At 40.1% G+C, this 27922-nt stretch overlaps 1 protein-coding gene across 13 annotated transcripts in view; it reads left to right on the top strand.

Moving 5' to 3' along the window:
- The window catches only part of MYBPC1 (myosin binding protein C1), a 97551-nt gene that overhangs the window by 55370 nt on the left and 14259 nt on the right, over positions 1 to 27922 (top strand). For 10 of the 13 annotated variants that reach the window (XM_060164516.1, XM_060164523.1, XM_060164513.1 and 7 more), the window contains 12 exons: positions 39 to 205; positions 2119 to 2281; positions 3378 to 3484; positions 3809 to 3942; positions 9952 to 10111; positions 11362 to 11466; positions 12228 to 12416; positions 13629 to 13763; positions 18072 to 18125; positions 19056 to 19223; positions 22875 to 22963; positions 26179 to 26374. In XM_060164516.1, coding sequence (XP_060020499.1) covers positions 39 to 205; positions 2119 to 2281; positions 3378 to 3484; positions 3809 to 3942; positions 9952 to 10111; positions 11362 to 11466; positions 12228 to 12416; positions 13629 to 13763; positions 18072 to 18125; positions 19056 to 19223; positions 22875 to 22963; positions 26179 to 26374 — 1667 coding nt within the window. The remainder of the gene's footprint in view (positions 1 to 38; positions 206 to 2118; positions 2282 to 3377; positions 3485 to 3808; positions 3943 to 9951; positions 10112 to 11361; positions 11467 to 12227; positions 12417 to 13628; positions 13764 to 18071; positions 18126 to 19055; positions 19224 to 22874; positions 22964 to 26178; positions 26375 to 27922) is intronic. The other 3 variants (XM_060164519.1, XM_060164524.1, XM_060164520.1) reach the window with 1 other exon arrangement.

The following is a 27922-nucleotide window of genomic DNA, read 5'->3' as shown; positions in this document are numbered from 1 at the left end:
TTTTATAAAACTTTCTTTTATAATCTATTTTAACTCAGGTTTAAGAATGGTGAGGAAATCGTCCCTGGTCCAAGATCAAGACACTACATTAAAGTTGAAGGCAAAAAACACATTTTGGTCATAGAAGAAGCAACAAAGGCTGATACTGCAGAATATTCTGTAATGACAACAGGAGGACAGTCATCTGCTAAACTTACCGTTGACTGTAAGTAAGACTTCCTTGGATGTCTTCCAAGCTGTTTTACTAGTGTCTTGTGTTTGTTAATTCAGTTTTAGGAGAGTTTCAATCTATTTGGCTTGTACTTGTGGCAATTTTAAATATGTAAAATTAGATTCCATTCCAGCTGAGTGTCTACGTCATATCAGTCAGGGACTCTAAGAACTTACTTCTCAGTTTAATAGTAGAATACCAATATTGGGAAGGAAGTATAAAAATCAGCTGCCAGAGAAGTTACCCAAATGGTTAAGAAATATTTCAGTCCCCAAACCATATAAATACATGATAAATACTTAGATATGATATCAAATCCTGATATCCTGTTTGCTTAATCCTTTGGTGACCTTTGGTTTGGTGAATTTGCTATCTCTTCAATAAACATTCAACATTCTTCAATTACATTTGGGCTGAGAAGTTGCTCAAACTAATGGGTCTCAATTGAGAAGACTAAGCTAATTTGCCGATATGCTTTTTTTTTTTTTCACTTTTTTTTTTTTTGCGGGTACGCGGGCCTTTCACTGTTGTGGTCTCTCCCGTTGTGGAGCACAGGCTCCGGACACACAGGCTCAGCGGCCATGGCTCACGGGCCCAGCCACTCCACGGCATGTGGGATCTTCCCGGACTGGGGCACGAACCCGTGTCCCCTGCATCGGCAGGCGGACTCCCAACCACTGCGCCACCAGGGAAGCCCGCTTTATTTTTTTTAAACAATTTTTTAAAAGATTTTTTTAAGTCGTTATTGAATTTGTTACAATATTGCTTCTGTTTTTTATGTTTTGGTTTTTTGGCTGTGAGACATGTAGGATCTTAGCTCCCCAACCAGGGATCGAACCTGCACCCCTTGCATTGGAAGGCAAAGTCTTAACCACTGGACCACCAGGGAAGTCCCCCGATATGCTTTAGAGGCGTGAAAGAATTCATGTCCTTTTCCAAATGCCCCCTAATGGTAGTCAGCTCTTAATGGCAGAGTCTGTCCCTTCCAGTTAGCCATGAAAATTAGAATAGCGAACTTCACAAGAAGATCGGTAATACATGCAGAGCAGAAACTCTGCTTCCTTATTTCTTTCTAAGTCCAGGTGCAATTCATATGATTATTGAATTATTTGGAAGTAATCGCAATACACTGCTTATGTTTTGTGGAATGATGGCCATTGTAGTGTAATATCAAAAAGTTTTTTCAACCATAGGCAGCTCCTTATCTGTTTAAAGCAATTACGGTCAGTCCTGCTGTAATGTAACATATGCATTTCTAAAAATTACTGTGCTGTACAAAGTCATGCAATAAAAATCATAGGGCTAATGGGGAAAGTGGAGTTAAGAACACAACACTCAACAATTTTGTCAGGGACACATTTTTTAAAAAATAAAATGATAAGTTATAAGAAAAATACAGTAGTACAGTTTTACAGATGTTAAATGGTTAATAAATACTACAATAAATACGGCACTTTACCTTGAAAAAGACCTGAAATTTGCTTGTGGAAGTGGTGTCAGAAGTGTTGCAGTTTGTGAGCTATTGTGAAGTAGTGGAAGGAGGTTATTTGAAATTGGATGGAGAGCTGTCATCTCAGATGTGCACGGATGTGGCGCATTTAACATGGGTGAACTAAAGTAGCTGGTGGATGTTTGAGGCGTACGTGTGTGCTCTGTGCGGTCCCACCTGACGCAGTTCAGCTGGGTGCCGTTTTCTGGATTCACCTAGTCTTTCTCATGAATAAAATCATGCTTAATCGAACGTGAAATGTGTGTTATGCTCTGTCCCCAAATATTTCAACTGCATTGAACAAATTCTCATTTTCAAAACAAGCATTATAGTGAAACTGTACCATTGTGAAATGACACCGTCTTGGCCTGTCTGGAATTTAGATTTGGCACTTAATAACCATCTATTATTTCTGCAGTAAAACCTCTGAAGATATTGACGCCTCTGACTGATCAGACTGTAAATCTTGGAAAAGAAATCTGCTTGAAGTGTGAGATATCTGAAAACTTATCAGGAAAATGGACTAAAAATGGCCTCCCCATTCAGGAGACTGACCGTCTAAAGATTGTTCACAGGGGAAGGTAAGTAAGCTAGGGTGGTCCCCAAGTGAGGGCTGGTCCCCATCTTCACTTCTTCTGCTTCCTAAATTACATGATTGGTAAGGATGTTTGGGGAGTACTCATAGGGAGAGGCTCTATTTCCGGTTCTTTGCTTTCAAATAGCAAGGATATGTGATTCCTCTGTTGTACATCATGTCCTACCTGTGATCCTGTACCTGTACCTTACAGTGAGGTGCTGTGTTACTTCAAAACCCATTGACTGAGTCTTTCCATATAAACATGAGCTTAGAGGATACTGAATTCTAGTTCAGGAACTGGTTGAATTGGATTCACTGTCCCTAACCAATAAGTGTCATATGACCTTTCCACAATTTTTTTTGCTGAGGCGGGGGGACGGTTTGCATAATATCCTAGAATCTAGCAAAGATGTAGGAGAAGAGTTCTTAAACTAGGATCCATGGATTTTTAGGAGACTGTGAATGAACTTCAGGGGCCCCCATAAATCCTTTGAAATTGTAAGCAAATTCTGTGTGTACAAAAATACTTGTTTTTCTCCAGATTGAGGAGCCGTAGTGTCCATCAGATATTCACTGGCTCATGCTGCCAATAAAGTTCAGAACTATTGCTCTTATGCCAATACTTTATAATAACTATAAATGGAGCATAACCTTTAAAAATTGTGAATCACTATGTTGTATACATGAAATATATAATAATGTATGTCAACTAGACCTCAACTTTTTTTAAAAAAAGAACTGTTGCTCTTAGGTTTGCATAAAAAGCCAAAGTCAGGTTATCCTTGGTAATTTCTTGAATCTTAAAATATGGCATCAGTGAGGTGTTATCGTCTATCCTTTTTTAAGCTATGAGATTTTAAAAAGGAACAAGAGATTCTTGCATAGTAAGCAGGCTGTATTTGTAGAGATAGTTTCATATCGCCCAAAATAAATACTGAATGTGGATCAATAAATAGGATAATTAAGGCATCACATTATTCTCAGTCTCTCTCCAGGCTGCACTAAACAAGTTAAGATAAAACCAGGTGTCTCCTCAGTTTGGGTCCTACACAGTCTAAATCTTTGCAAAGTCTTAGAAATATGTTTTTTCATTTCCTTAGAATCCACAAATTAGTGATAGCCAATGCTCTCGTTGAGGACGAAGGTGATTATGTATTTGCACCAGATGCCTACTCTGTTACTTTGCCTGCCAAAGTTCATGTTATTGGTGAGTAGATAAAAGAGATCGTTGCAGAGTTGTGTTCTTGTTTTTCTGGTTTTGCTTACCTTGGAATTATATTCAAAATGTGATATTTAAAGAAAAATACATGAATTGGTAGTAATCACTAATCTTAATAGTTGATTTTTAAGAGGTCTTAACAATGAAGTAGTTTTGCAAGGTACCAGGCACCAACTACTTTGACTCCGCTTATATCCTTTTTGACTGGATAAAATATTGGTTACTACCAATGTTTAACACTAGCCAAGTACTAACCCAGATAATCACATGGAAATAACCGTCTGATAACAAAGGCCACGGTTAATATTCCAGATCCTCCGAAGATCATACTGGATGGTCTTGATGCTGACAATACAGTGACAGTAATTGCAGGAAACAAGCTTCGTCTAGAGATTCCCATCAGTGGAGAACCACCTCCTAAAGCCATTTGGAGCCGAGCAGATAAGGTTTGTTCTATACACACACACACACACACACACACACATACACACAAACACACACACAGCCTACCCTACTCCCTGTCTCCCGTGAGTCACATGAAAGAAGGCAGCAAATAAATGTACAGTAAAGATGTAACTCCTTTAATAAAGAAAGATTACTGATTTTCAGGCAAATATAATAACTATTCATTTGCTTTTCATATTTCTGACTACCTACTATATGACCCTGTGCATGTGCATATGAATGTTATTATGTGCAGTGAATGAGGTTCTACCTTTCCTTCTAATGGGTGTCAGGGAATGGGGTGGAAGAGAAATAGACAATGAATTATTAAATAAATAAATAAACAAAGTCACTTTGGATAGTAATGAGTGCTACGAAAATTAAAAAAAAACAAAACAAAACAGGGTGGGACTTCTCTGGTGCTGCAGTGGTTTAAAATCCGCCTACCAATGCTGGGGACACGGGTTCGATCCCTGGTCCAAGAAGATCCCACATGCCACAAAGCAACTAAGCCCATGTGCCACAACTACTGAGCCTGTGCTCTAGAGCCCGCAAGCCACAACTACTGAGCCTGCGTGCCACAGCTACTGAAGCCTGTGCGCCTAGAGCCTGTGCTCAACAAGAGAAGCCACCACAATGAGAAGCCCGTGCACCGCAAGGAAGAGTAGCCCCCGCTCGTCGCAACTAGAGAAAGCCTGCGCACAGCAACGAAAACCCAATGCAACCAAAAATAAAATAATCAAAATAATTATTTAACAACAACAAAACAGGGTAATATGATTAGTAAGTGACTGCATGCATGGGGCATGAGAACAGCCTCTATGAATGACAACAAGAAACCATTTTGAGAAGATCAAAGCAAAGAGATTTCCAGTTGATGTCAATGCAAGTGCAAAGAACAAGAGGAGAGAATGCACTTAATGTGTTGGAGGAATACAAAGAAGACCAGTGTGGCCAAGGCAGCGTGAGTGAGGAGGAGAATAATAAATAAGATTGGAGTGGTAGAGTAGAGCCGGCTCAAGTGTGACTCTGCAACTTCCTATATAAAATGTTTTAGGCGCAGTAAAACTGTTCCATATGATACTAAAATTATGGATACATGTCATAGGTTTGTCAAAACCCATAAAATGTACAACACCAAGAGTAAACCCTGATGTAAACTATAGACTTTCAAAGATAACAATGTGTCAGTGTAGGTTCATTAATTATAACAAGTGTACCCACTCTAGTGGGGGATGTCAGTAGCGGGGAAAGTTATGTGTGTGTGGAGACAGGGGTTATATGAGAACTCTTTGTACTTTTTCATTCAATTTTGCAGGGAACTCAAGCTGCTCTAAAAAATAATTTGTTTTTTTTTTTTAAATGTTGGAGAGTGTTTCCTCCTTTTCCATTTTCTGGAGGAAAAAAAAAGCTTTATTGAGCTATGGGACAACTTCAAGCAGTCAAATCTATGTGTAATTGGAGTCCCCAAAGAGGGGGACATAAAAATATATAGAGAAAAAATGGCCCCAAATTTTCCAAATTTGATAAAAACTAGAAAATCTCAGATACAAGAAGCTCAATAAAATCCAAGTACAAGGAACATTAAGACATCTACACCAAGACCCATCATAATCAAATTGCTCAAAACCTGTGGTTAAGAAAAAATCTTAAAAGTAGTCAGAGGGCTTCCCTGGTGGCGCAGTGGTTGAGAGTCCACCTGCCGATGCAGAGGACGCCGGTTCGTGCCCCGGTCCAGGAAGATCCCACAAGCCACGGAGCGGCTGGGCCCGTGAGCCATGGCTGCTGAGCCTGTGTGTCCGGAGCCTGTGCTCTGCAACGGGACAGGCCACAACAGTGAGAGGCCCGTGTACCGCAAAAAAAAAAAAAAAAAAAAAAGTAGTCAGAGAAAAAGTCACGTTAAACCCGTGGGAACAAAGACAAAGATGACAGCTGATCTCTGGAAACAAAGCAAGTGAGAAGACAGTGGAGCAACGTTTAAAGGGGGAAAAACTGTCAACCTAGAATTCTATACTCAGTAGAAATAATTATCAGAAATGAAGGCAAAATAAAATTATTTATATACAACAGCTGAAAGAAGTCATCTCCAGCAGACTTGCACTACAAGAAATGTTAAAAGAAGTCCTAAAGTCAAAAGGAAATGATACTAAGATGAAAACATTTTCACAAAGGAGCTATCAATAAGTGGGTCAGAAATAATAACTACATGGATAAATGTATAAAATATTTTTTCTTATTATTTAAATCACCTTAAAAAGATACTTGGTTGTTTAAACAAAAATAATAACAATGCACCATGGCCTTCAAACATAAGTGTAAGTAAAATTTGTAACAATGAAAACGTAAGGCCGAGAGGGGAGAAAGGAAGTAAGGATTGAAAGGAGTGAAATGGATGTATGCTATTGTAAGTTTCTTTTGCTAAATGTAAAGTATCATAATACCACATGAAGGTAGACTATACTATAAACCCTAAACGAACCACTAAAATAATAAAACAAAGAGTTATAGCTAATAGGCCAACACAGGATGTAAAATGGAGCCACAAAAACATATCTAATGAATCCAAAAGGAGGCAGCAAAAGAGACACAAAGGACAGATGGGACAAATAGAAAACAATTAGCAAGATGATAGAATTACAAAGAAAAATAGGTAAGTTAGAGACTTTACTACTTTTCTCAATAGCTGATAGAACAAAATGTACAAGTTTTGAGAAATACTATCAACCATCTTGATGTAGTTGACATTTATAGAACACTCCATTGAACAAAGTAGACTGGGCATTATTTTAAGATGCACATGGAAGATTTACCAAAATAGACCATAAATAAGTCTCAGTAAATGTGAAAGGATTCAGGTCATGCAAGATATATTCTCTGACCACAGTGGAATTAATTAGAAAACAATAACAAAGATTTGGAAAATTTCCAAATATTTAGAAACTAAGTAGCTTTTTTAAAAAGTAACTCATGGATCAAAGAAGAAATTACAAGGGAAATTAGAAAATATTTATGAACACAACACATATCAGAATTTGCAAAATACCACTAAATCAGTACTGAATAGCCCTATACCTATGAAAGAAATGAAATTTGTAGTTTAAAATCTTTTCACAAAACAAATTCCACATCTAGATGGCTTTATTGGTTAGTTCCACCAAACATTTAAGAAAGAAATAATACAAATTCAATGCAAACTCATCCAGAAAATTGAAGAAGAGAAGATAGGAATACTTCCCAACACATTCTTCTTTTTTTTTTTTTTTTTTTTTTTTGCGGTACGTGGGCCTCTCAGTGCTGTGGCCTCTCCCATTGCGGAGCACAGGCTCCGGACACGCAGGCTCAGCGACCATGGCTCACAGGCCTAGCTGCTCTGCGGCATGTGGGATCTTCCTGGACCGGGGCACGAACCCATGTCCCCTGCATTGGCAGGCGGACTCTCAACCACTGCGCCACCAGGGAAGCCCCCCCAACACATTCTTGAAGGCCAGTATTACCCTTATAGCAAAACCAGAAAAAGACATTACAAGAAGAGAAAACTACAAATCAATATCACTCCTGAACAGAGATGAAAAAATTCTAAACAGAATTTAGCAAATCAAATCTAAAAATACATAAAAGGAACAGTACATTATATCCAGGTGGGACTTATCCCAGGAATGCAATGTAGGTTTAACATTTTCAAATAAGTTAATATAATTCACCATATTAACAAACCAGAGAAAAAATGTGGTCGTCTCGATAGACACAGAAAAGCATTTGACAGAATCCAACATCCATTCCTAGTAAAAATCTCTCAGCAAACTTGGAAGTGAAAGGAACTTCCTCAGCATAATAAAAGACATGCATAAAAATGCTACAACTATAATCCTACTTAATAGTGAAAGGTTGAATTCTTTCCCTTTAAGATCAGAAAGAAGAGAGAAAAGATGTTCACTCTCACCACTTCTGTTCAACATTGTACTGGAGGTTCTAGCCAGGGCGATCAAGCAAGAAAGAGAAGTAAAAGACATCCATTTTGGAAAGGAAGAAGTAGAACTGTCTTTATTTGCAGATGACATAATCATCGATGTAGAAAATCCAATGTAATCTGCAAAAAAATCTACTAGAACAAATGGTCATAGTAGCCTTATTTGTAATATTCAAAAGCTGAAAACAATGCACATTCTATCAGTGGGTGAATGGATAAACAAATCGTAAGAAATTCATACAAGGGAGTACTGCAATAACTTGGATGACTTCAAAATAATTATGCTGTGTGAAAGAAGCTGGAACAAAAAACAAAGAGTATTTTTTAAAAGCCATTAAAAAAAAAACCTGACAGTACCAAATGCTGGCAAGGATATGGAACAATTAAACTCTCATACATTGCTGGTGGGAATGCAAAATGGTACATCCACTTTGGAAAACAGTTTGGTAGTTTTTTATAAAGTTAAGCATGAGCTTACCATAAAACTCCCCAAGGCTATTCCTAGGTATTTACCCAAAAGAAATGAAACACATGCCCACACAAAAACTCGTATAGGAATGTTCATGGCAGACTTATTTACAATTGTCAAAACCTGGAAATGACTCAAAAGTCCAATTGTACAAACATATTCCAACTGCACGTGGAATATGCAATGGAAAACTACTCAACAATTAAAAGGAACGTACTAGTAATACAAGCAGCAACATGGATCAGTCTAAAAATATGCACTTGGAAGACTACATAGTGTTTGATTCCATTTATATGGCATTCTGGAAAAGGGGAAACCAAAGGGGCAAATAACAGACCAGTGGGTGCCAGGGACCAGGATGTGGGGTTAGTGGGTTGCATGCCAAGGAGCATGGAGACACTGTGAGATGTGATGGAAACAGTCTGTAGCTTGATTATGGGGGTGGTTACACACTCACATAAATTTGTCAAAATTCATAGATTATATATCTAAAACTATGAATTTTACTTGATGTAAATTATAGCATAAGAAACAAAATAAAACATAGAAATATGAAGGGGATAATATAACACCACCCTAAGTAAGTTATTTTTCTTTTCAAGCAGAACATCTTTTACAATCTTAAGATTAGAATTTGGCTAAACTGAGGAAATTTTTTTCTATTATAAAATGAGAATTATGAAAGCCATTTCAAGTATTCTTACCGTTGCCACAATCTTATGTTATTGAAGACTTACAAGTCCTAATCCAGACACAAAAGAGTAGACAATAGTGGCAAATTACCCTCTTTCTAAATTGCTTTGACCTTTCTCTGTTTTTCCTCTTTGTATATTGGCTATTTGTATATTGGTCTATTTGTATAGACCAATATATTTGTATATTGGTCTATTATTGCATGGAAGATATGACCTGGGAATCAGAAGAATGTAATGCTGCTTTAAACTTCTGGTGTAAGGAAGAAGGAAGGCGAGAAATGAAGGAAAATAAGAAGGGGAAAAGGAGAAGGAGAAGAAGGAGAAAAGAAAGAAAATATAATAGAAGTCTCAACCTCACTCTGTCTTTACTTTGGGAATTAGATGTTCATTATTTCATGTCCTACTGGAAGGGAAAACTCAGTACTCAACTTGTATGGGAAATTGGCACTGTGGCCTTCTTCAACCCTTTTCAGTATTTTTAAATTTCCGAGACATCTAAAGAAATGAACAAATCATTATTTAGTTTCTGATGTGAGTTTAAGTATTTCTAATTTCATGTACAAAGAAACTCTTCTCCTAGAATGACACTTCTGCGCTTGTATTTTTGGTCCTCCAACTTTCTCTTTAAGGAGTTAATGGGTAGTGAACTCTGGAGTCAAATCCCTGTTCTACCACTTCTTAGCCGTGTAACCTCGGGCCACAGTTCTTCCCATGTGTAAAATGGGACGACAATACTTTTGTCCTTAGAGCTGGTGGAGGATTAAACTCAGAACACATATTTCAGGCATTAGCACCATGTCCAGCTTAAGTGCCCAGGCACTCTGGAGGTGTCCTTGTTGTTTGCATAGGTCATGCCACATTGTATTTCTTTCCTCTGTAGGCTATTATGGAGGGCGGTAGCCGAATAAGAACTGAAAATTACCCTGACAGCACCACTCTGGTTATTGATGTAGCAGAAAAAGATGATTCTGGTCTTTACCACATAAGTCTGAAAAATGAAGCTGGGGAAGCCCATGCAGCCATCACGATTAAAGTTGTGGGTAAGGCCTCTGAGTCAGCAGACTTCTAGAATCAGGCTGACATGTCTAGATCCAAAGTAGACTTTGCAAGTTCTTGGTTCTCTCAGCTTTTCTGGGTAGCCAACAAAGAAGCACACGGTATAGCTGTATTTTATAAATCACTGCCTTTCTTTTTTTGTCTTTGCCACTTCTTTATATGTCTTTCTTTCTCTTTTCTTTCCTTTTTCTTCCTTTTCCTTTCCTTTCCGCCCTTGTCTCTTTACTTGCCTAGAGGACTAGTTGCGGTGAGGAGTAGCTAAGGTTAGCCTTTTGGGGTTGCTGTCATTAGCTCTCCACAGTCACACTCCCTTTCAGTGCCCTCTACAGTCACTGACACACAATTGCTAAATAATTTCCAACATCACACTCACTGTAGAGGAGTAAGATCTGCCTTGGTTCTTAGATGACCATTTAAGTACATTTTTCCTGATCCTGAAATCAAGTGAACTGAGTATGGCAGATTACTGGTGGTCCAAGGTCTCATGATCTCTTCATCCCACTTTAGCTTTCCCTTAAGAAACATATTACTTTTTTTTCTTTTCTCTCTCTCTTTTTTTTGGCCATGCCATGTGGCATGCGGGATCTTAGTTCCCCTACCAGGGATTGAACCCGTACCTGCAGCAGAAGTGCAACGTCCTAACCACTGGACCACCAGGGAATTCCCAAGAAACATATTTCAAATTGATCCAAAACTAAGGTCACTTTGTTATGTACTGAACTCTATTTATAAGACATGGTAACTTGCCATTTTTGACTTGGATTTCTACCAGTCAACATCTTATACAACAACTGATGTAAAATGTGCAGTAATTAGTCCTTGATTCGGTTCTGCTGCAAGGTCACTTCTGTGGTTAAAAAACAAAAAAACAAAATCACGTCCAACATTTAGGCAATAATTTCTTAGTCGCCATTTTCAAGGTAAATAACAAAAGTCTTGGGTTTCATACGGTTCTGTAATGTGACACTAGTTTAAAGGATTTGGAGACATCATTATTTTATTTGTATCGGGCTCACCTTCCCTGATTCCATATGGAGCGTGACGTTGCACCCAAATTAGTTACCCAGTGCACTTCAGTAAACATGGAAAAATAATAAGAGATAACCTTGCTTCTATGATTATCATCCAAAAACATATTTTCCAATGAACATTCTTCTTTGTGCTCTCACTCCCTCAATTTTATTTTATTTTACTTTATTTTATTTTATTCTATTCCATTTTTTGTTTGCTACAGATGTCCCTGATCCTCCAGTGGCGCCGAATGTGACACACGTGGGAGATGAGTGGTGCATCATGAACTGGGACCCTCCTCTCTATGATGGAGGGTCCCCAATCTTAGGTAACTGCGTGTTGGTCCATCTGTGGACCTGCCAGCAGAGTTGGTGTCCTCTTTATGCACATTAGTACAAAGCACATTTTAAAATACTTCATTTAGAAGAAAACTTTTAACTATCCATTCACATTGAAATATATTGGGGGATGCTTTATAAGTACTTGAGATTTAAATAGCTCTGATGAATATCATCTGATTGCCTGTCCTCTTTTTTTGTTTGACATTTCTGTTCAATATATAATTTTGAAACAACTATAAGTCTAACTTTATTCTGGTCAGTAAATGCCTAGATCCATAGAATTATGTCTATGAGGCAATTTCTTCTAGAGTTAAATACTTAGAAGAATTTGCTTCCCCTGTGGAACAGGAACTTTCTTCTACTTGCTAATAATGAAACTCACAAAACTGGTTACTTCCCCCTTCTTACATTGCTGGGACTCAAAGCCACATCTGTTGCTCAAATAGAGTGACTATGTAAGTTTCTATGGCCTACCTATCTGTGGTTTATTTTTTCTCTTCTCTTCCTAGTACAATTTTAATTTTTTCTAGTCTTATTATTTTTATCTATATCCCATGATGTTAATATTTGTATTATTTATAATCTCTCTCAAAAAAACCAATGGAATAAGATGGGTTAAAAATACATATATGACTATTTCACTTAGAGTGCTGAGCATATGGGAAATTTTTGAACATTCTAATATCTGACAAAGTTTAATTTTGGAGACCAAGGAAAAACTTCAGTTTCCATTTTGCGTCCCCTTCAGGTTACTTCATTGAGAGGAAAAAGAAGCAAAGCTCCAGGTGGATGAGGCTGAATTTTGATCTCTGCAAAGAAACAACCTTTGAGCCCAAGAATATGATTGAAGGTGTGGCCTACGAGGTCCGCATCTTTGCCGTCAATGCCGTTGGCCTCTCCAAGCCCAGTATGCCCTCCAAACCTTTTGTTCCATTGGGTGAGTCAAGAGAGGTGTGTCTTTGTCATGAAAATCGTTGCCCCAGATTGTGACTGCTTCCTTCTGACCTCTAACTGGAGCAGACCTGGAAGCTTCTTAGAGTGATACAGGAGTAGGAGACTAGAGGTGGTTAGGGGCAATTTTCTAAGAAATTACAAGCAACACAATAGAGTTGAATGCCTTCATAATGTAGGCCCTGGAATTTATTACCAGAATCCCAAGGACAGCTGTGGGTGGCTCTGTTTGCCCCTTGCCACTGGAAACATGTAGCTGGGCCCATTGACACAAGACTACCCCCATTTGTCCTTCTGAAAGTATAACCCAGCACCCTGGTGTAAACGCTATAACTAAAACAAATTGACATCAATTCAACCAACCACACTTGAAAGCTAGTCTCTTTGCTTTATAGTCACACTTTAAATGTTATCTATTGAACCAAAAATGTCAGTTCAGTAAAGGCAAAGAAAGAGAAGACAAGACGTCTGCACTATTTTCTGGTAGTGAGTAGATTTTTCAATAGAAATATTTAGTACAAGAGTTTGCACTTTAAAATTAGAAAGTTATGGAAAATTTACTCTAGATCATTAGATCTCAAACTTTGACTTTTTCAACTTCCTGGGCCTCCCAGACTCCCATGTCAACCTCCCAAATGGAGGGAAAGTGTGACAGCGTTGATAAAAAAATTTTCACATCTGGCAGATCTTTGCCGTAAACACAGCATATGCTCGAGGAGTCTCGTTGAATTTTATTAACGCGTGGGGGCTTCTGTGTATATTTTTTATTATTTATTTATTTACTTACTTATTTTTAGCTGTGTTGGGTCTTCGTCGCTGCGCCTGGGCTTTCTCTAGTTGTGGCGAGCAGGGGCTACTCTTCATTGCAGTGCACAGGCTTCTCATTGTGGTGGCTTCTCTTGTTGCAGAGCACGGGCTCTAGGCGTGTGGGCTTCAGTAGTTGTGGCTCGCAGGCTCTAGAGCGCAGGCTCAGTAGTTGTGGCGCACGGGCTTAGTTGCTCAGCGGCATGTGGGATCTTCCCGGACCAGGGCTTGAACCCATGTCCCCTGCATTGGCAGGCGTATTCTTAATCACTGTGCCACCAGGGAAGTCCCTGTGTATATTTTTATTTGTATCCTAGTTCATTTTATCACAGTTCCTGTGCCATAATTCTGTACTTAATAATTTCTTCTTTTTCTGTCTCTTTTATCTCTGAAGCTGTAACCAGCCCACCTACTCTTCTGACTGTTGACTCTGTAACTGACACCACTGTCACAATGAAGTGGCGGCCCCCCGACCAGATTGGTGCAGCAGGTTTAGATGGCTATGTGCTAGAGTATTGCTTTGAAGGAAGTAAGTAACTAGTAGTTCAAACGAATACCGTCATCAATAGGTGAGATACGCCCCCCTTTTGTTGCTCTTTCTTGGGAACTCATCTCCTTCCTACTGAAAATGACAGCAAACCAAAGGTCATCCTTCCATGATGGATGAGAATTTAGCCCTTCTTTGTTACTTGAGTAACAAATTGAGCTCTCAAAAATATCCCAGGTAGGCTCCCAGATCCGACAACACGAGTGATCTAGGACATAGGAGGAGAGATTCTGATCAAACGTCAGGGATTCCCGCTTCTTGAATTGGTGGAATTAAAATGTACCAAAGCAAAATAAAGTTCTAGGTAGGATAAAGCAAGCTGGAAATTCTAAACTCTATACTGAGCAGAGGTCAGCTATCAACAGAGCTGCCTAATTCTGGGTAATAAAGAGAGATTATATACTTGCCCATCTGGTGATCAATTCTGCCTTCTTAAAGGGAAAAAAAAGGAATAATTAAGGACAACTTTCAGTGTTTAAAAGAATCAGCATTAAATCCCAGAGGGTGTAAGAAATAGATTCAACATTGTGGCAGTAACTTGTCTCAGGATATGGGTGCATAAAAATTTAACGGCTTAAATTTAGGAGGGGAAGGGAAATAGGCAAAAAACCCTTGTTGATAGAAATAATAGAAAAAGAGAAAATGACACAAGAAAATATAGGCCAGAGTGTACCTAAAACCAAAAAAAGATGTGAAATTCACTAAAAGCTTCTTGTGTTTTTGATTTCATACTTGTCATGATTTGGAGATGGGTGAATAAAATTGCCCCAGCTCTGGACTCGGGCTGCATTCTAGGTCATGGTAGGGAAACAATCCACCAGGGAAGTTTGTTCCTTCTCCACAAATGAGGGGCCCAGACTTGGTCTCTAACTCTAAGAAAACTCTTTGGACCCCAAACTTTAACGTGGATCTTACGTGAAGGAAAGAGAGACTCCAGAGCGCATTTGGGAAACCAGGAGTGTGAACACTTCCCCAGAAGGAAAACCTCTATGGAGAAGAAATTTCTAACTTTGAAGAGAAAACTGCTGAAGAAGAAGCCCCAGGCTTCTGGACGGGGGCACGCGTGGAAATAACGCCTGTTGGTCGGGAGAGGAGAGAGAAAGGGAGAATAAAGCATCTTGCTAACACTCAGTTCCGTTCACATGCACTCACTCACAGAACACTATTGTTGATTTTTCCAGGGCTTAGACAGCCACTAACCAAAACCAGTGGAGACATTATAATCTTGAGTGCTTTGGAGTATGGTTTATTCCCATTCCATTCCCCTCCCCCAATTTGAAAAACTCCCAAGCCCTCCTCTCTGTTATTTATACCGCCCAGCTAACAGAACTTTTCAATCTTCTGTGTGATGAATACAAAGCTTTTGTGTATGTATGAAACAGAGCAAATTGTTTACTCTTTTCTTTCTGATAGGTTTAAAAAGTAAGAAGATACAGCAAAATGATAGATGGCTGTCATTTTGATGTTACCCACCTTAGATAAAATGCAATGAAGTGTATTTTACATAATTCTGTGTGTTGTCTGTGTAGATATATATGTATACTTGCATATACATATATATATGTACACAGTCATTATTATGTATATATTTTGCCACATAACGTTTTGGAATTAGCTTTCTATGGAAGTTTTTTTATAACGTGTATATCTTTCTTCTTGCAGTCTTTTCTTACTTCCTTTATGTGGCTGCCCTATTCTTCATTCTCTTTTAATGGCTGTTGTCCTCCAGACTAATTTTCTGAAGTGTTTAATGCTTTTAGATATGGCAGGTTTTACTCTGTGAGATAATTCTTTCTTTCATAAGATCGTGTGTTGGTTTGGACTCTGTCTTTCTCTTGGTGTTTATTTTATTGTTTAATGCCTGCACCATTTTACTCTTCTTCCTTAAAAATTCTCCTCATGTATTAAATAACTTTCACATTCCCTTCCCGTTTTCTTTCTCTTTCCCTCAAGTAGTTCAAATATGAAGAGATGTTTTCGTTTCCCTCTGATCTTTTTTTTTTAACACCTTTATTGGAGTATAATTGCTTTACAATGGTGTGTTAGTTTCTGCTTTATAACAAAGTGAATCAGTTATACATATGTTCCCATATCTCTTCCCTCTGTCTCCCTCCCTCCCACCCTCCCTACCCTACCCCTCTAGGTGGTCACAAAGCACCGAGCTGATCTCCCTGTGCTATGCGGCTGCTTCCCACTAGCTAGCTATTTTACGTTTGGTAGTGTATATATGTCCATGCCACTCTCTCACTTTGTCACAGCTTACCCTTCCCCCTCTCCATATACTCAAGTCCGTTCTCTAGTAGGTCTGTGTCTTTATTCCCATCTTACCCCTAGGTTCTTCATGACCTTTTTTTTTCCCTCAGATTCCATATATATGTGTTAGCATACGGTATTTGTTTTTCTCTTTCTGACTTACTTCACCCTGCATGACAGACTCTACGTCCATCCACCTCACTACAAATAACTCAATTTCATTTCTTTTTATGGCTGAGTAATATTCCATTGTATATATGTGCCACATCTTCTTTATCCATTCATCGGATGATGGACACTTAGGTTGCTTCCATCTCCTGGCTATTGTAAACAGAGCTTCAATGAACATTTTGGTACATGACTCTTTTTGAATTATGGTTTTCTCAGGGTATATGCCCAGTAGTGGGATTGCTGGGTCATATGGTAGTTCTATTCGTAGTTTTTTAAGGAACCTCCATACTGTTCTCCATAGCGGCTGTATCAATTTACATCCCCACCAACAGTGCAAGAGAGTTCCCTTTTCTCCACACCCTCTCCAGCATTTATTGTTTCCAGATTTTTTGATGATGGCCATTCTGACTGGTGTGAGATGATATCTCATTGTAGTTTTGATTTGCATTTCTCTAATGATTAGTGATGTTGAGCATTCTTTCATGAGTTTGTTGACAGTCTGTATATCTTCTTTGGAGAAATGTCTATTTAGGTCTTCTGCCCATTTTTGGATTGGGTTGTTTGTTTTTTTGTTATTGAGCTGCAGGAGCTGCTTGTAAATTTTGGAGATTAATCCTTTGTCAGTTGCTTCGTTTGCAAATATTTTCTCCCATTCTGAGGGTTGTCTTTTGGTCTTGTTTATGGTTTCCTTTGCTGTGCAAAAGCTTTTAAGTTTCATTAGGTCCCAACAGCACATTAAAAGGATCATACACCATGATCAAGTGGGGTTTATTCCAGGAATGCAAGGATTCTTCAATATACGCAAATCAACCAACATGATACACCATATCCCTCTGATCTTGTTTCGTCCTGTTTTCTCTTGAAATTTTCTTCTTCCCTAGTTCTTCACTCTTTCATGCATGTTTTCTCAGTCTCCTATTTCACGTTCTCATCCATCGTCTCTTGATTGTGAAAATATCAACATAGTAGCTCCCAAACAGACCATTGGCTTCAAGATGTATCTCTTTTTCAAAGTCCTAAGTAATGTGTATCATCCACATGCTTCTCGCTTGCTGCCCCTTCTCCCTGATGCTCTTAGAAGGCTTGAAATAAGAGAGAGGAGAAGGTTCCAAGAGGGGCCAGTCTAGTCCCCACCCCCCTGCTCTCTTCCTGGTAACCTAGATGGTCATCATCCCAAACTAGTGGAGTGCACCTACAGGCACTCTGTGTCAGCAGCATTCCCTCCACCCGTGTAGAATGCGGGAACCAGGACAGCTCAGTTTGCCAGATGAAGAGCTTGTTGTCATGGCAACCAGGTGCTGCCTCCTGGGCTGCTGGGGCAGTTTCCACTTCCATGGAGGGCCTTTTCATTTCCTGGTAAGACGGGGCTGGCCGTATCTCAAGTGCCCTCACTCCCAGACTCTGATGTGTGAGCCCCATAGTGGGACAACTGCGTTCCCTGGGGCCCCACAGGACCCTCCCAGGCTGAAGTAGCAGGGACAGGAGCAAGGGTAGACTGTTCCACTGTGCACTGCTCCCCTGTAGAGTCCAGAACCTGCTCCACCTTTGTCTCCAGGGTCTTGCTTTGTTGTTCTCTACCTCTTGCTCCCACAGTTGGAGGTGCCCCAGCCTCCTTTCTCCTCCTCTTCTCTGTGGCAAGTGCCTCAGGACAAAAAAACCCCCACAGTCTGAATAGAGCAGGCTGTGCCCCTCCTGAGGAATTACCCCCTCCTCTAATGTGTTTGGTCTCTTCCGTCACTGTTCTGAAGACAAATATCTTTGCATACTTTTCACACTTTACTAACAGAGAATGCTGACTACTGATATAATATTCTTCTGTTGTGAAAGTGGGTGTCTTTAATTAACATTAATGATGGATTCTCAAAGGTACATCAGCAAAACAGTCTGGTGAAAATGGGGAGGCTGCATTTGATCTACCAGGTAAAGTATTCTCTGAGAGCTCTCAAACTTTCTTACTGTGTGATAAAGTTTCTGGGAATGTTCCATGCCCCAGCCTGAAGTACACCCACACACAAAAAAGCCCTTAGAGATGGAGGGGGGAGGGCGGGCGGTGAGTTTACAATGTGGGATCCAAGCTTCTTTTTATCCCCCCGTGGGCATAATAATGCATACAAACTTTGAGAACCTGCAATATTTGTAAAACCTGGATTCTGGGTTTACATTTTCTTGCTGTTGTAGACAAAGCCACCAAAAGCATTTAAAAAATCAGAACTTTTGATTGTGGTGAAAGATCGTGCCAATTCCTTATGAGGTCTTGGCTCCTGAGTTGTGGTTCCTTTTGCCGTGGATATAAGCTTCTTTTCTTCATCATTGGGAGCGTGATCAGATTCCCCATGCCCATATTAATGTCTTATAATAATAAACCAGCCAGGATAAAATGGAGAGATCATATGACTGTAAAGGTTGGTGTCTCTCATTCATAAGAATAGCATTTTCCCCTTTTTCTGAACTTTAATATATATAGATGATTAAACATCATGGTTACATCAATTGTAAACATGTACCTTGTAAAACCAAATTGGGATAAACTACTACAGAATTCCTGGGACAGTTACCATTGTTCAGGGTACCCTAGTATCCCACATAAGAGGTTTTTCAAAGATGGCAGAATCTGATTATCATTCTTCTGCTATTTCCATTAGCCATTCTAGGCCATTTTTCATTTAACTATGAAAAACACCCAGCCATAGAGTCTGAGTCCAGACCAAAGTCACATTCTCTCCAAATGATTTAATTTTGAGTAAAATACTGATTTGGAGTTGACTGTTTAACAGGTTGATTTCTTTCACTAACCACCATTCTTCCTTCTTGTCTTTTCTTTCTTTTTTTTTTTTTCTTAATGGATTTTAGCTGACAACTGGATAGTTGCAAACACAGAGCTGATCGAGAAGACCAAGTTCACCATCACAGGTCTGCCAACGGATGCAAGGATCTTTGTGCGCGTGAAAGCCGTGAACGCCGCCGGTGCTAGCGAGCCCAAGTACTACTCTCAGCCCATCCTTGTGAAAGAAATCGTAGGTAGGTGGCAAGGCTTCCAAATTTTGTCTCCATTTCACATTTTTTTTAACCTTTTTCTTTCTCAAACCCTCCTATTTTGTTGTCACTCCTTTGATATTAATATCTCCTGGGAGTTAGAAATGAACAAAACTGCCCTTTATAGGCAGCGTGGGAGGTCAGCTCCCGGTTTATAACTTGGTGTGAGGACCAGATAACTACACCAGGTTCCATGAGCCAATAGGCAGCTGGGCTGCCTAGTCACAAGGGGTGGGGGTCAGCGGCGGGTGGGGGAAGCATTTCAAACACACCATACAGCAGCAAAATGGCTCAAGGGAGTCTGCGAGGTCAAAACCATCTTCATAATAATATGAACACATTGTTTTCCCTTTTCAATGCTTGGCCTCTGCACTGACGGTACAAAAGTGATGGTGTGTAAAACTGCTGGTGCCTTAGCACAGATCCAATCTGCGCCACCAGATTGTCTGGCTGGTCTTTTCTTCCTCACCGCCATGCACTCGCAGTTCAAATTAAAGGGCCAGCTTTGCCTTGGAGTGTTCTTGATGATACACAGGAATCATTAATGTTCTTAAACCTTGGTTCTTGAGTACCCCTTTTTTCTATACTCTGTATGACCATGAAATGCAAAGTATATGTGAAACTCTTATGCTAAATACGGTAGTACGATAGTTGTCTCTAGGAAGAGCATTTGTAAAGCATTTGTGCACCTGAATTAGAGCCTAAACTCGCGACCTTTTCCATGAAACTCCATTCTTCCTCAAAAGAATGACAGAGTGACAAACTCTGGCTAGTCAGACTTGGGTATTTGGCACACATTTTCTAGAAAATGGATGGAGTGAGCCTGTTACTTGAAGGAAAACAACTTATAGTATTTATTGTCAACTTGTCAATGAAAAGCTTTAATCTTTGAAGCAAAAATTAAAATTATGGAAAACTGGTGTCCACCATCATGGACTTGGCAGCTCTCCAATACTTAAAATCTTTTCTGATGAAGTAGGTGGTGATAGTAGCAAATGTCATTTTTTGACATTGAATAATGCAGTATTTCAACATTTGAACAGTCTGCAGGATTCATCGAAGCAATATTTTCCAAATGACCAATGCAAGTTAAAAAAAATCATGCATGGCTAAGATACATTCAAAATGGAAGGCAGACCAATGGGGTTTAATGTAACAGAAATGAAAAGTTCATAGAATTTTTCAGATTCCATACTGCAGCTAACCCTTAAGAAATTACAGCTCGTGTTTTAGCGTAGAATCAAAGAAGAATACCCACAATTGTCTGAAAAGTTTATTAAAGTATTCTTCCTGTCTGTGTGAAGACAAATTTTCTTCATGTACTTCAACCGAAACAGCGTATTGCAACAGATTAGAGGCAGAAACAAATAAAGTCCAGCTAACCTCTCTTAAGTCAGACATTAAAGAGATTTGCCAAAGTATAAAATAACGCCACTCATATCACAAATTTTTGTTAATGTAAATATGATTGTTTTCATTTAAATGATATTTATGTTATTATTTTTCAAGCAATAAATATATAAGTATTTCAAAATTTATTGGTTTTAACTTCTAATATGGTAAATATGATAGATACAGTCCACATAAACAAAAGCTTTGCGGGACCTTTGATGATTTTTAAGAGTGTAATGGGATTCTGAGACCAAACGATTTGAGAATCGGTGCTCCAGGGCAAAGAATACGGGGAAGGGGTCTGAACATCTGGGTCTGGACCGTGCTGAGCCACAGACTTACGGTGTGACTGCCTGAAACCTTTTGGGAGTAAGTTAGGGGATAGATGGATGGATGGATGGATGGATGATGGGTGGATGGGTGGATGGATGGATGGGTGGATGGGTGGATGGGTGGATGGGTGGATGGATGGATGGTAGAAAGTATGAAGCATGCACACTTTCTTATTAGATTCTAGAGACAGACTATGAAAGCTGAGTCCTGTTTCCTTCACTTATTAACCATGTGGTCCCAGGCAAGGGACTTGATATTCCTGAGCCTTAATTTCTTCATCTGCAAAACGTATACAATAATAGTACTTACATCAAGAGGTGGTGAGAGTTGAATAAATTAATCCATGTTATTTGCTTAACGGAATGCTGGCCACATAATAAGCCCTTGGTATATGTTAGCTTTTATTCTGATGATGGTGTAATGTGCTGCAGAACCTCGCTGAGTCTCCTTTTCCTCCTATGTAAAGTTAGGGAGTTAGAGGATCTCTCAAGTTCTCTTCCAGCTCCAGCATTCAGTAACCACCACCACTACCATCATCTTCATCTTCTTCCCCTAAAGTTTATTGAGCATTTACTATTCTCAACCATTATGCTAAACACTTTATATGGATGACCTTATTCAGTCCTCACTACAATGCTGTGAATTAGATGCTGTTATCATCCCAGTTTTACGGAATAGGCTGAGACCAGATCTACTGTCTGATCTGGAACTCAAACCCAGATCTCTCTCTTTTTTTTTTTTTTTTTTAACATCTTTATTGGAGTATAATTGCTTTACAATGGTGTGTTAGTTTCTGCTTTATAACAAAGTGAATCAGTTATACATATGTTCCCATATCTCTTCCCTCTTGCGTCTCCCTCCCTCCCACCCTCCCTATCCCACCCCCCTAGGTGGTCACAAAGCACCGAGCTGATCTCCCTGTGCTATGCGGCTGCTTCCCACTAGCTAGCTATTTTACGTTTGGTAGTGTATATATGTCCATGCCACTCTCTCGCTTTGTCACAGCTTACCAGATCTCTCTTGACCCCGCAGTCCATGTGTCTAAGCAGAACATAGGCAGTGGAAGCTGATTCCAGGTCTAATCCTGGCTATGTCACCTTGGGGCAAGTGACTTAAACCCCTGTTGCTTTAGCTTCTTTATCATAAAGTAAAAACAGTACCTGTGTCATAAGGTGGCTGTGAGGTTTAAATTGGTCGCTTCTTGAAAAGCATTTATCCCAGTATCTGTTCCATACAGAGTCCTCAAGTGATAGGACCCACCTCATCCCTGTGAGCCATGAGCCTTGATTCTCTGCTTCTGATGGGTTTACAACCACATGTTCTAGTATCTTCATGGTGTTTAGTTAATGAACATTAATATACAGCGGGCTAGGGCTGCCTATTATATACTTCACCTTAGTCATAAAGGGAGAAAGTTACCGTCAAATTCTAACATAACTACATAAATAATAAGTGCTAGGTGCTAAAGCATTTTTTATTATTATTTTCTGGTGAGAAAAAATGGGCAGCCCTACCAGCTAATGTGGTGACTGTAGATCTTTTATGGAATGTTCCTTGGAGAATATACTCACTGTTAGAAAACTAAGAAAACAATACATAAGGTCCTAAGAGAAAATTTAGTGCTTTTCTATAAAGTTGCTTTAGGCTTATAATAAAAATAGGAAGTTGTAGTAAAATTAAGGAGGTCAGGGAGTAATCTTGTTGAGTCAAACTGTTAAAACATCTCTCCCTGAAGGAAACATTTGGAACCAAAGTTACCACATATAACCTGTTAGTAGCCCAACTAAGATTTCACTTCAGAGACATGAGCGTAGGGAAGTCCTGGTGAGTATCATGACAAGTATGCTTATGTAATGCTGCTTCCAGTGTGTGATACTGACTGCAAAATTACGCTCTTCTGCTCTCGTTCAGAGGCTCCAAAGATTCGCATCCCAAGGCACCTAAAGCAAACCTATATCCGCAGAGTTGGAGAAGCCATCAATCTGGTTATACCTTTCCAGGTAATAATTCAGGGTTGCTCATTTTCTCCTTCCCATGCTGGGGTGTTTAAGGAGTAGAGGGAGGGACTTCAGCATTTAAGTTATTCGTGATTCAGAATTACCTCAGAGGAAAGGCAGGAAAGGATGGAGGAGATTTGGAGAGTGATTAAACAACCTCCTGCTTTACAAGTACAGAAATCTATAAAAGTGGATTTTCCTTCTGCATGAGATAAATGAGGCCTAGTCTTGTCTGAGGCTCAGGGACCATAGGGGGCCAGAGAGGAAACACCAAGGAGACACCGAAACAAGAAATGCTTAAAGATCTTTCTGGTTCTATCCACCTGTAAAACTGATCTTCCTTTTAAGTGAAGTTCTTGGTGTAACATTCAGGAAAACAACATGTCCTTACTTCCCATGATTTCCCCAAACCACACTCAAATCACCCAAATTCCAATGAGGGATAACTGAAATTTGAAATTTTGATGCCCCTAACTGAAATAAATGAGCATTGTTAAATCTTCGCTCCCTCAAAAGAATCTGTTGTTTATAAGATTAACCAGGCTTTGCATATGATAATCACTTTTGGTCTCTCTCTCTCTCTCTCTCTCTCTCTCTCTCTCTCTCTCTCTCTCTCACTCACTCTCTCACTCTCACACACACACACACACACAACACCCACTGCACCATTCCCTCCTTACTCATTTGATTCCTTTTATGCCTCTAAACAGTGCTGTTCAGTAGAACTTTCTGTGATGATAGGAATGTTCTGTGTATGCAATGTCCAGTATGGTAGCCAGCAGCCAAATGTGTCTATTGAGGACTTGAAAGGTGCAGCTAGGAACTAGGGCAACTGGGGAAATGAATTTTTAATTTTCCTTAATTTTAATTAGTTTTAGTTTAAATGGCCACATTGAGCTTGCGGCTGTTACGTCAGACAGCATGGCCTTAGAACTAGAATTTAGGTCTCTGCAAACATTTGGATACACACACACACGCAGAGCTGGTTCAAACACAGGCTCCCATGAAAACCAACCTAAAGGGACAGCCAGTTCAGGCCATTCTCATTGCACCTGGGGCCCAGCCTTAGAAGAGGCAGTTAGCTTCTACATACACAGCACCTGAAATCAGAACGGAAGTCAAGGAGGACGTGAGTGTGAACACAGCAGAGGAGGAAGACGATGGCTTGGCAAGGTTCCTCCCACTTCTGTCCTCCCACAGCCTAAAAAAAAAACCAGGAGTTGGCACAAGGCGGGCACCCAGGACCCAGCTCCAGCCCTGGATTGGGGCTGAATCAGCCCTCTAGTTTCCACATCATGGCAACAGCTAGGGCTAATCCCAGTTCCCAGATCTTGTTGGGAATGGGAGAGTGTATTCAGCTCTGTCCCTGGGTCTGGGAGAGGAGAGAGCATGAGAACAGGGACCTCATAGGTATGGCATCCCAGGGGCTGGTCAGCTACTAGGAAGGGGATGATGAGACTAGCATGTCATGTTTGTATATTTATGTAACCTCTAAAGTTCTCGAACCTTTTCTCATTTGAGCCCCAGATACACCTTGTGAGGCAGGAATGGCAGATTTCCTTACCCCCCTTGAGAAGGGAAGAAACTGACATTCAGAGAAGCTAAGTGACTTGCCCAAAGTCACACAGCAAATAAATGGTAGTGCCATGAACAGAGTGTATATCTCCAGACACTGTATCCAGTGCTTTTTTCACTCCAAACGTTATCAGAGAACTCAATTTTTTCCCCCAGTAGTTAATAGTAAATTGTACACTTAAGGAAATGAGACCTGGAACTATTTTTCCTATCTTTAACAGTATTGTTCTCTACTTCCCATATGGACATCTGAGCACCTGCAACCATTCTTCAAGCCCTGTGGGGAGGGGTTTGATGTGTGTCTCTCACATTCCTTAGCAGAACCTATCAACAAGTCACATTAGGAGCCCATGGGAAGGCTGTGCGTTTCCCAACGGAATTAATGCTTGGTTCCTGTCTGTGGGGTGAGCCTGGGTGCTCAGGAATCCTAGGAAGTTTCTTTGTAACGTAAACTAAAACTCATGTCCTTGGGCTTCCCTGGTGGCGCAGTGGTTGAGAGTCCGCCTGCTGAGGCAGAGGACACGGGTTCGTGCCCTGGTCCGGGAAGATCCCACATGCCGTGGAGCGGCTGGGCCCGTGAGCCATGGCCACTGAGCCTGCGCGTCCGGAACCTGTGCTCCGCAACGGGAGAGGCCGCAACAGTGAGAGGCCCGCGTACTGCCAAAAAAAAAAAAAAAAACTCATGTCCTTGAATGAGATTATAATTACTCAAAGTCTGCTCTTAAAGAATAGTTTCAGCTGCTAGAGAGAACAGAGAGAGAATTACAGACAAGTCTGAAATGAGCAACACAGTACAGTGGAACAATAATAATCATTAGCATGTAGATGATATTAATGAAACACCTCTGCAGTGTACAGAAGCTTTCTAAGAACTTCAGTTGTGATAACCACCCTGAAGAAAGGTACTCTCATTCCACTTTACAGATTGGGAAACTGAGGCAGAGAGTTTAAGTAACTTGCCCAAAGTCACACAGCTATTAAGTAGTAGAGTCAGGATCCAAATACAGATTCTAGGGTCCCAGGGCCCATGTTCTGAACCATTAGGCTGTGATGTGCAGGCTTTGGAGCTGAAGAGACCAGGCTAGAAGACCAGCTTCCAGCACTTAGCTGCAAGGCCTTGTGCAAGTCATTTAATACCTTTATCAAAAAAAGGTGGGGGGGGCTTCCCTGGTGGCACAGTGGTTGAGAGTCCGCCTGCCGATGCAGGGGACACGGGTTCGTGCCCCGGTCCGGGAGGATCCCACATGCCGTGGAGCGGCTGGGCCCATGAGCCATGGCTGCTGAGCCTGTGCGTCCGGAGGCTGTGCTCCGCGGCGGGAGAGGCCACAGCAGTGAGAAGCCCACGTACCAGTAAAAAAAAAAAAAAAAAAAAAAAAATGAGGATAATGATACTTATCCTGATGTGAAGAGTAAGGGAAGTTATAAATATCACGTACCTAACATAGTACCTTGCATGCAGAATGCAATCAATGGGCAGTAGTGAATATTACATTACTGCTATAACTGCCCACCACCAGGCCATTTTCCAAACTTGCCTAGGATGGGGTAAGCCACTGCCCATTTATTTAATGCTGAAAAGAAATGAGACAATCTGATCCCCTCCCGCCTCTACTTTTTCTGTCTTTTTTTTTTTTTCTTTTAAGGGAAAACCAAGACCAGAAGTAACTTGGAAGAAAGATGGGGCACCTATTGATAAGAATCAGATCAACATTCGCAACTCTGAGACTGATACAATCATATTTATCAGAAAAGCGGAGAGGAGCCATTCTGGGAAATATGATCTGCAGGTCAAAGTGGAAAAATACGTGGAAACTGCATCCATTGATATCCAGGTTGTTGGTAGGTTTGGAGGAGGGAACTAGAACATTCTATATGGAGACAAGTTGTCCTTGTCAATAAGGCAAGAGTCAGAATTTCTTCTGTTAGGCTGGCTCTACAGAAAATTCCTCTTTTTAGAATTTAAAAAAATAGATAAATTAGGAAGATTGGTTAGCATTTTAGAATAATTTTTCACTGACTAAAAGGACTAACCATGGGAGACTTAGGGCATATATAGTAAAGAAAATTAATGTATATTACTTTCTAGTGAAAACTATCAGTACTGTTTTACAATCCAGTTCTCTCTTACTCTGTTTCTCAACTCTTCAATGATAAAACTATTTCCCATGTTGAATTCTTGCATTAAGAAAACATTATAGATTCTAGATATAGTTTAACATGTTTCTTACTACATTTAAAATTTGCTAATAGTAACGTTAATGGAGAATGAAGAAGTTTTATTAAATGTAAGCAAGGTACACCTAAACAGAGTTAAACAGTTAAAGACTGAATTGTGGTTGGTCGCGCAGGGCTTAGATACTTACCTCTCCAAACAAGGTTAGTTCTTACTTGTTTTCACCGTTAGGGCAATAAAGGGAGGATCTCTTACAGTAGACCCTTCTCGCTTGAATTGTTCTATAATGTTTGCAATGTCAAGAAGTAAATTTAAGAGCAGAGTTAGGAGAAGCCTTGTCTCCAGTCAATTTTATGATTACAGTTTATCACATGTGCTAGAATTAGAGGCTCCCTAACCAAAGGAGCAGCTTCCTATGGCAAGCCTTCCCTTAGGTGAAAGCTCATGTCCTTTAAACTAAGCAATCTTTTCGTGCTGACTAAACTGTCTTGATTTTTGTTAAGTTGAAAGGAGTGTTGAGGATGTTCTGTGTGCCCTTGGGTCTGGCCTGGCTCCATTTTATTTTATTTAATTAATTAATTTATTTTAAACATCTTTATTGGAGTATAATTGCTTTACAACGCTGTATTAGTTTCTGCTATATAACAAAGTGAATCAGCTATACATATACATATATCCCAATATCCCCTCCCTCTTGCATCTCCCTCCCACCCTCCCTATCCCACCCTTCTAGGTGGACACAAAGCACAGAGCTGATCACCCTGTGCTATGCGCTGGCTCTATTTTAATGGAAGCCCTTGTGGTTGGGTCTGGAAGAGCCTTGCCCTCTGAAACACCACAAAGGACTTTTTTCTTTTTCCTACTTTGCCATGTAGTTACTTTACCAGGTAGTTACGAGCGCCTGGCACGTCACTCACACGCTCAAAGTGTTCAATAAATAGTAACAATTAGTATCCTACTTATTTTATTAGTCCCAAGTTCATGTTTCTGCCATGACGGTAAAAATCTAGCCATTTACTGTTGGGGAGCAAGTGTTTGAAAAGCCAACGTGAACTTTGAAGACAAAGCAGACCTGCCTGGGGTGCAAGTGGGAAGTTGAACTGGGAGAAGACATCTGTCTGTAGGACAAATTGGTGAAAACAGGAGATAGAAAACTGTGGTTGTAGAGACTCATTGTTGGTAATTGTAGAAAGGAAGTGAGGATTATCACTGTG

This window comes from Lagenorhynchus albirostris, chromosome 11 (assembly GCF_949774975.1).
Source record: "Lagenorhynchus albirostris chromosome 11, mLagAlb1.1, whole genome shotgun sequence".
Classification (NCBI taxonomy): Eukaryota; Metazoa; Chordata; class Mammalia; order Artiodactyla; family Delphinidae; genus Lagenorhynchus; species Lagenorhynchus albirostris.
Note: the sequence above shows the minus strand (reverse complement) of the source record. Positions and strands in the feature narration are given on the sequence as shown.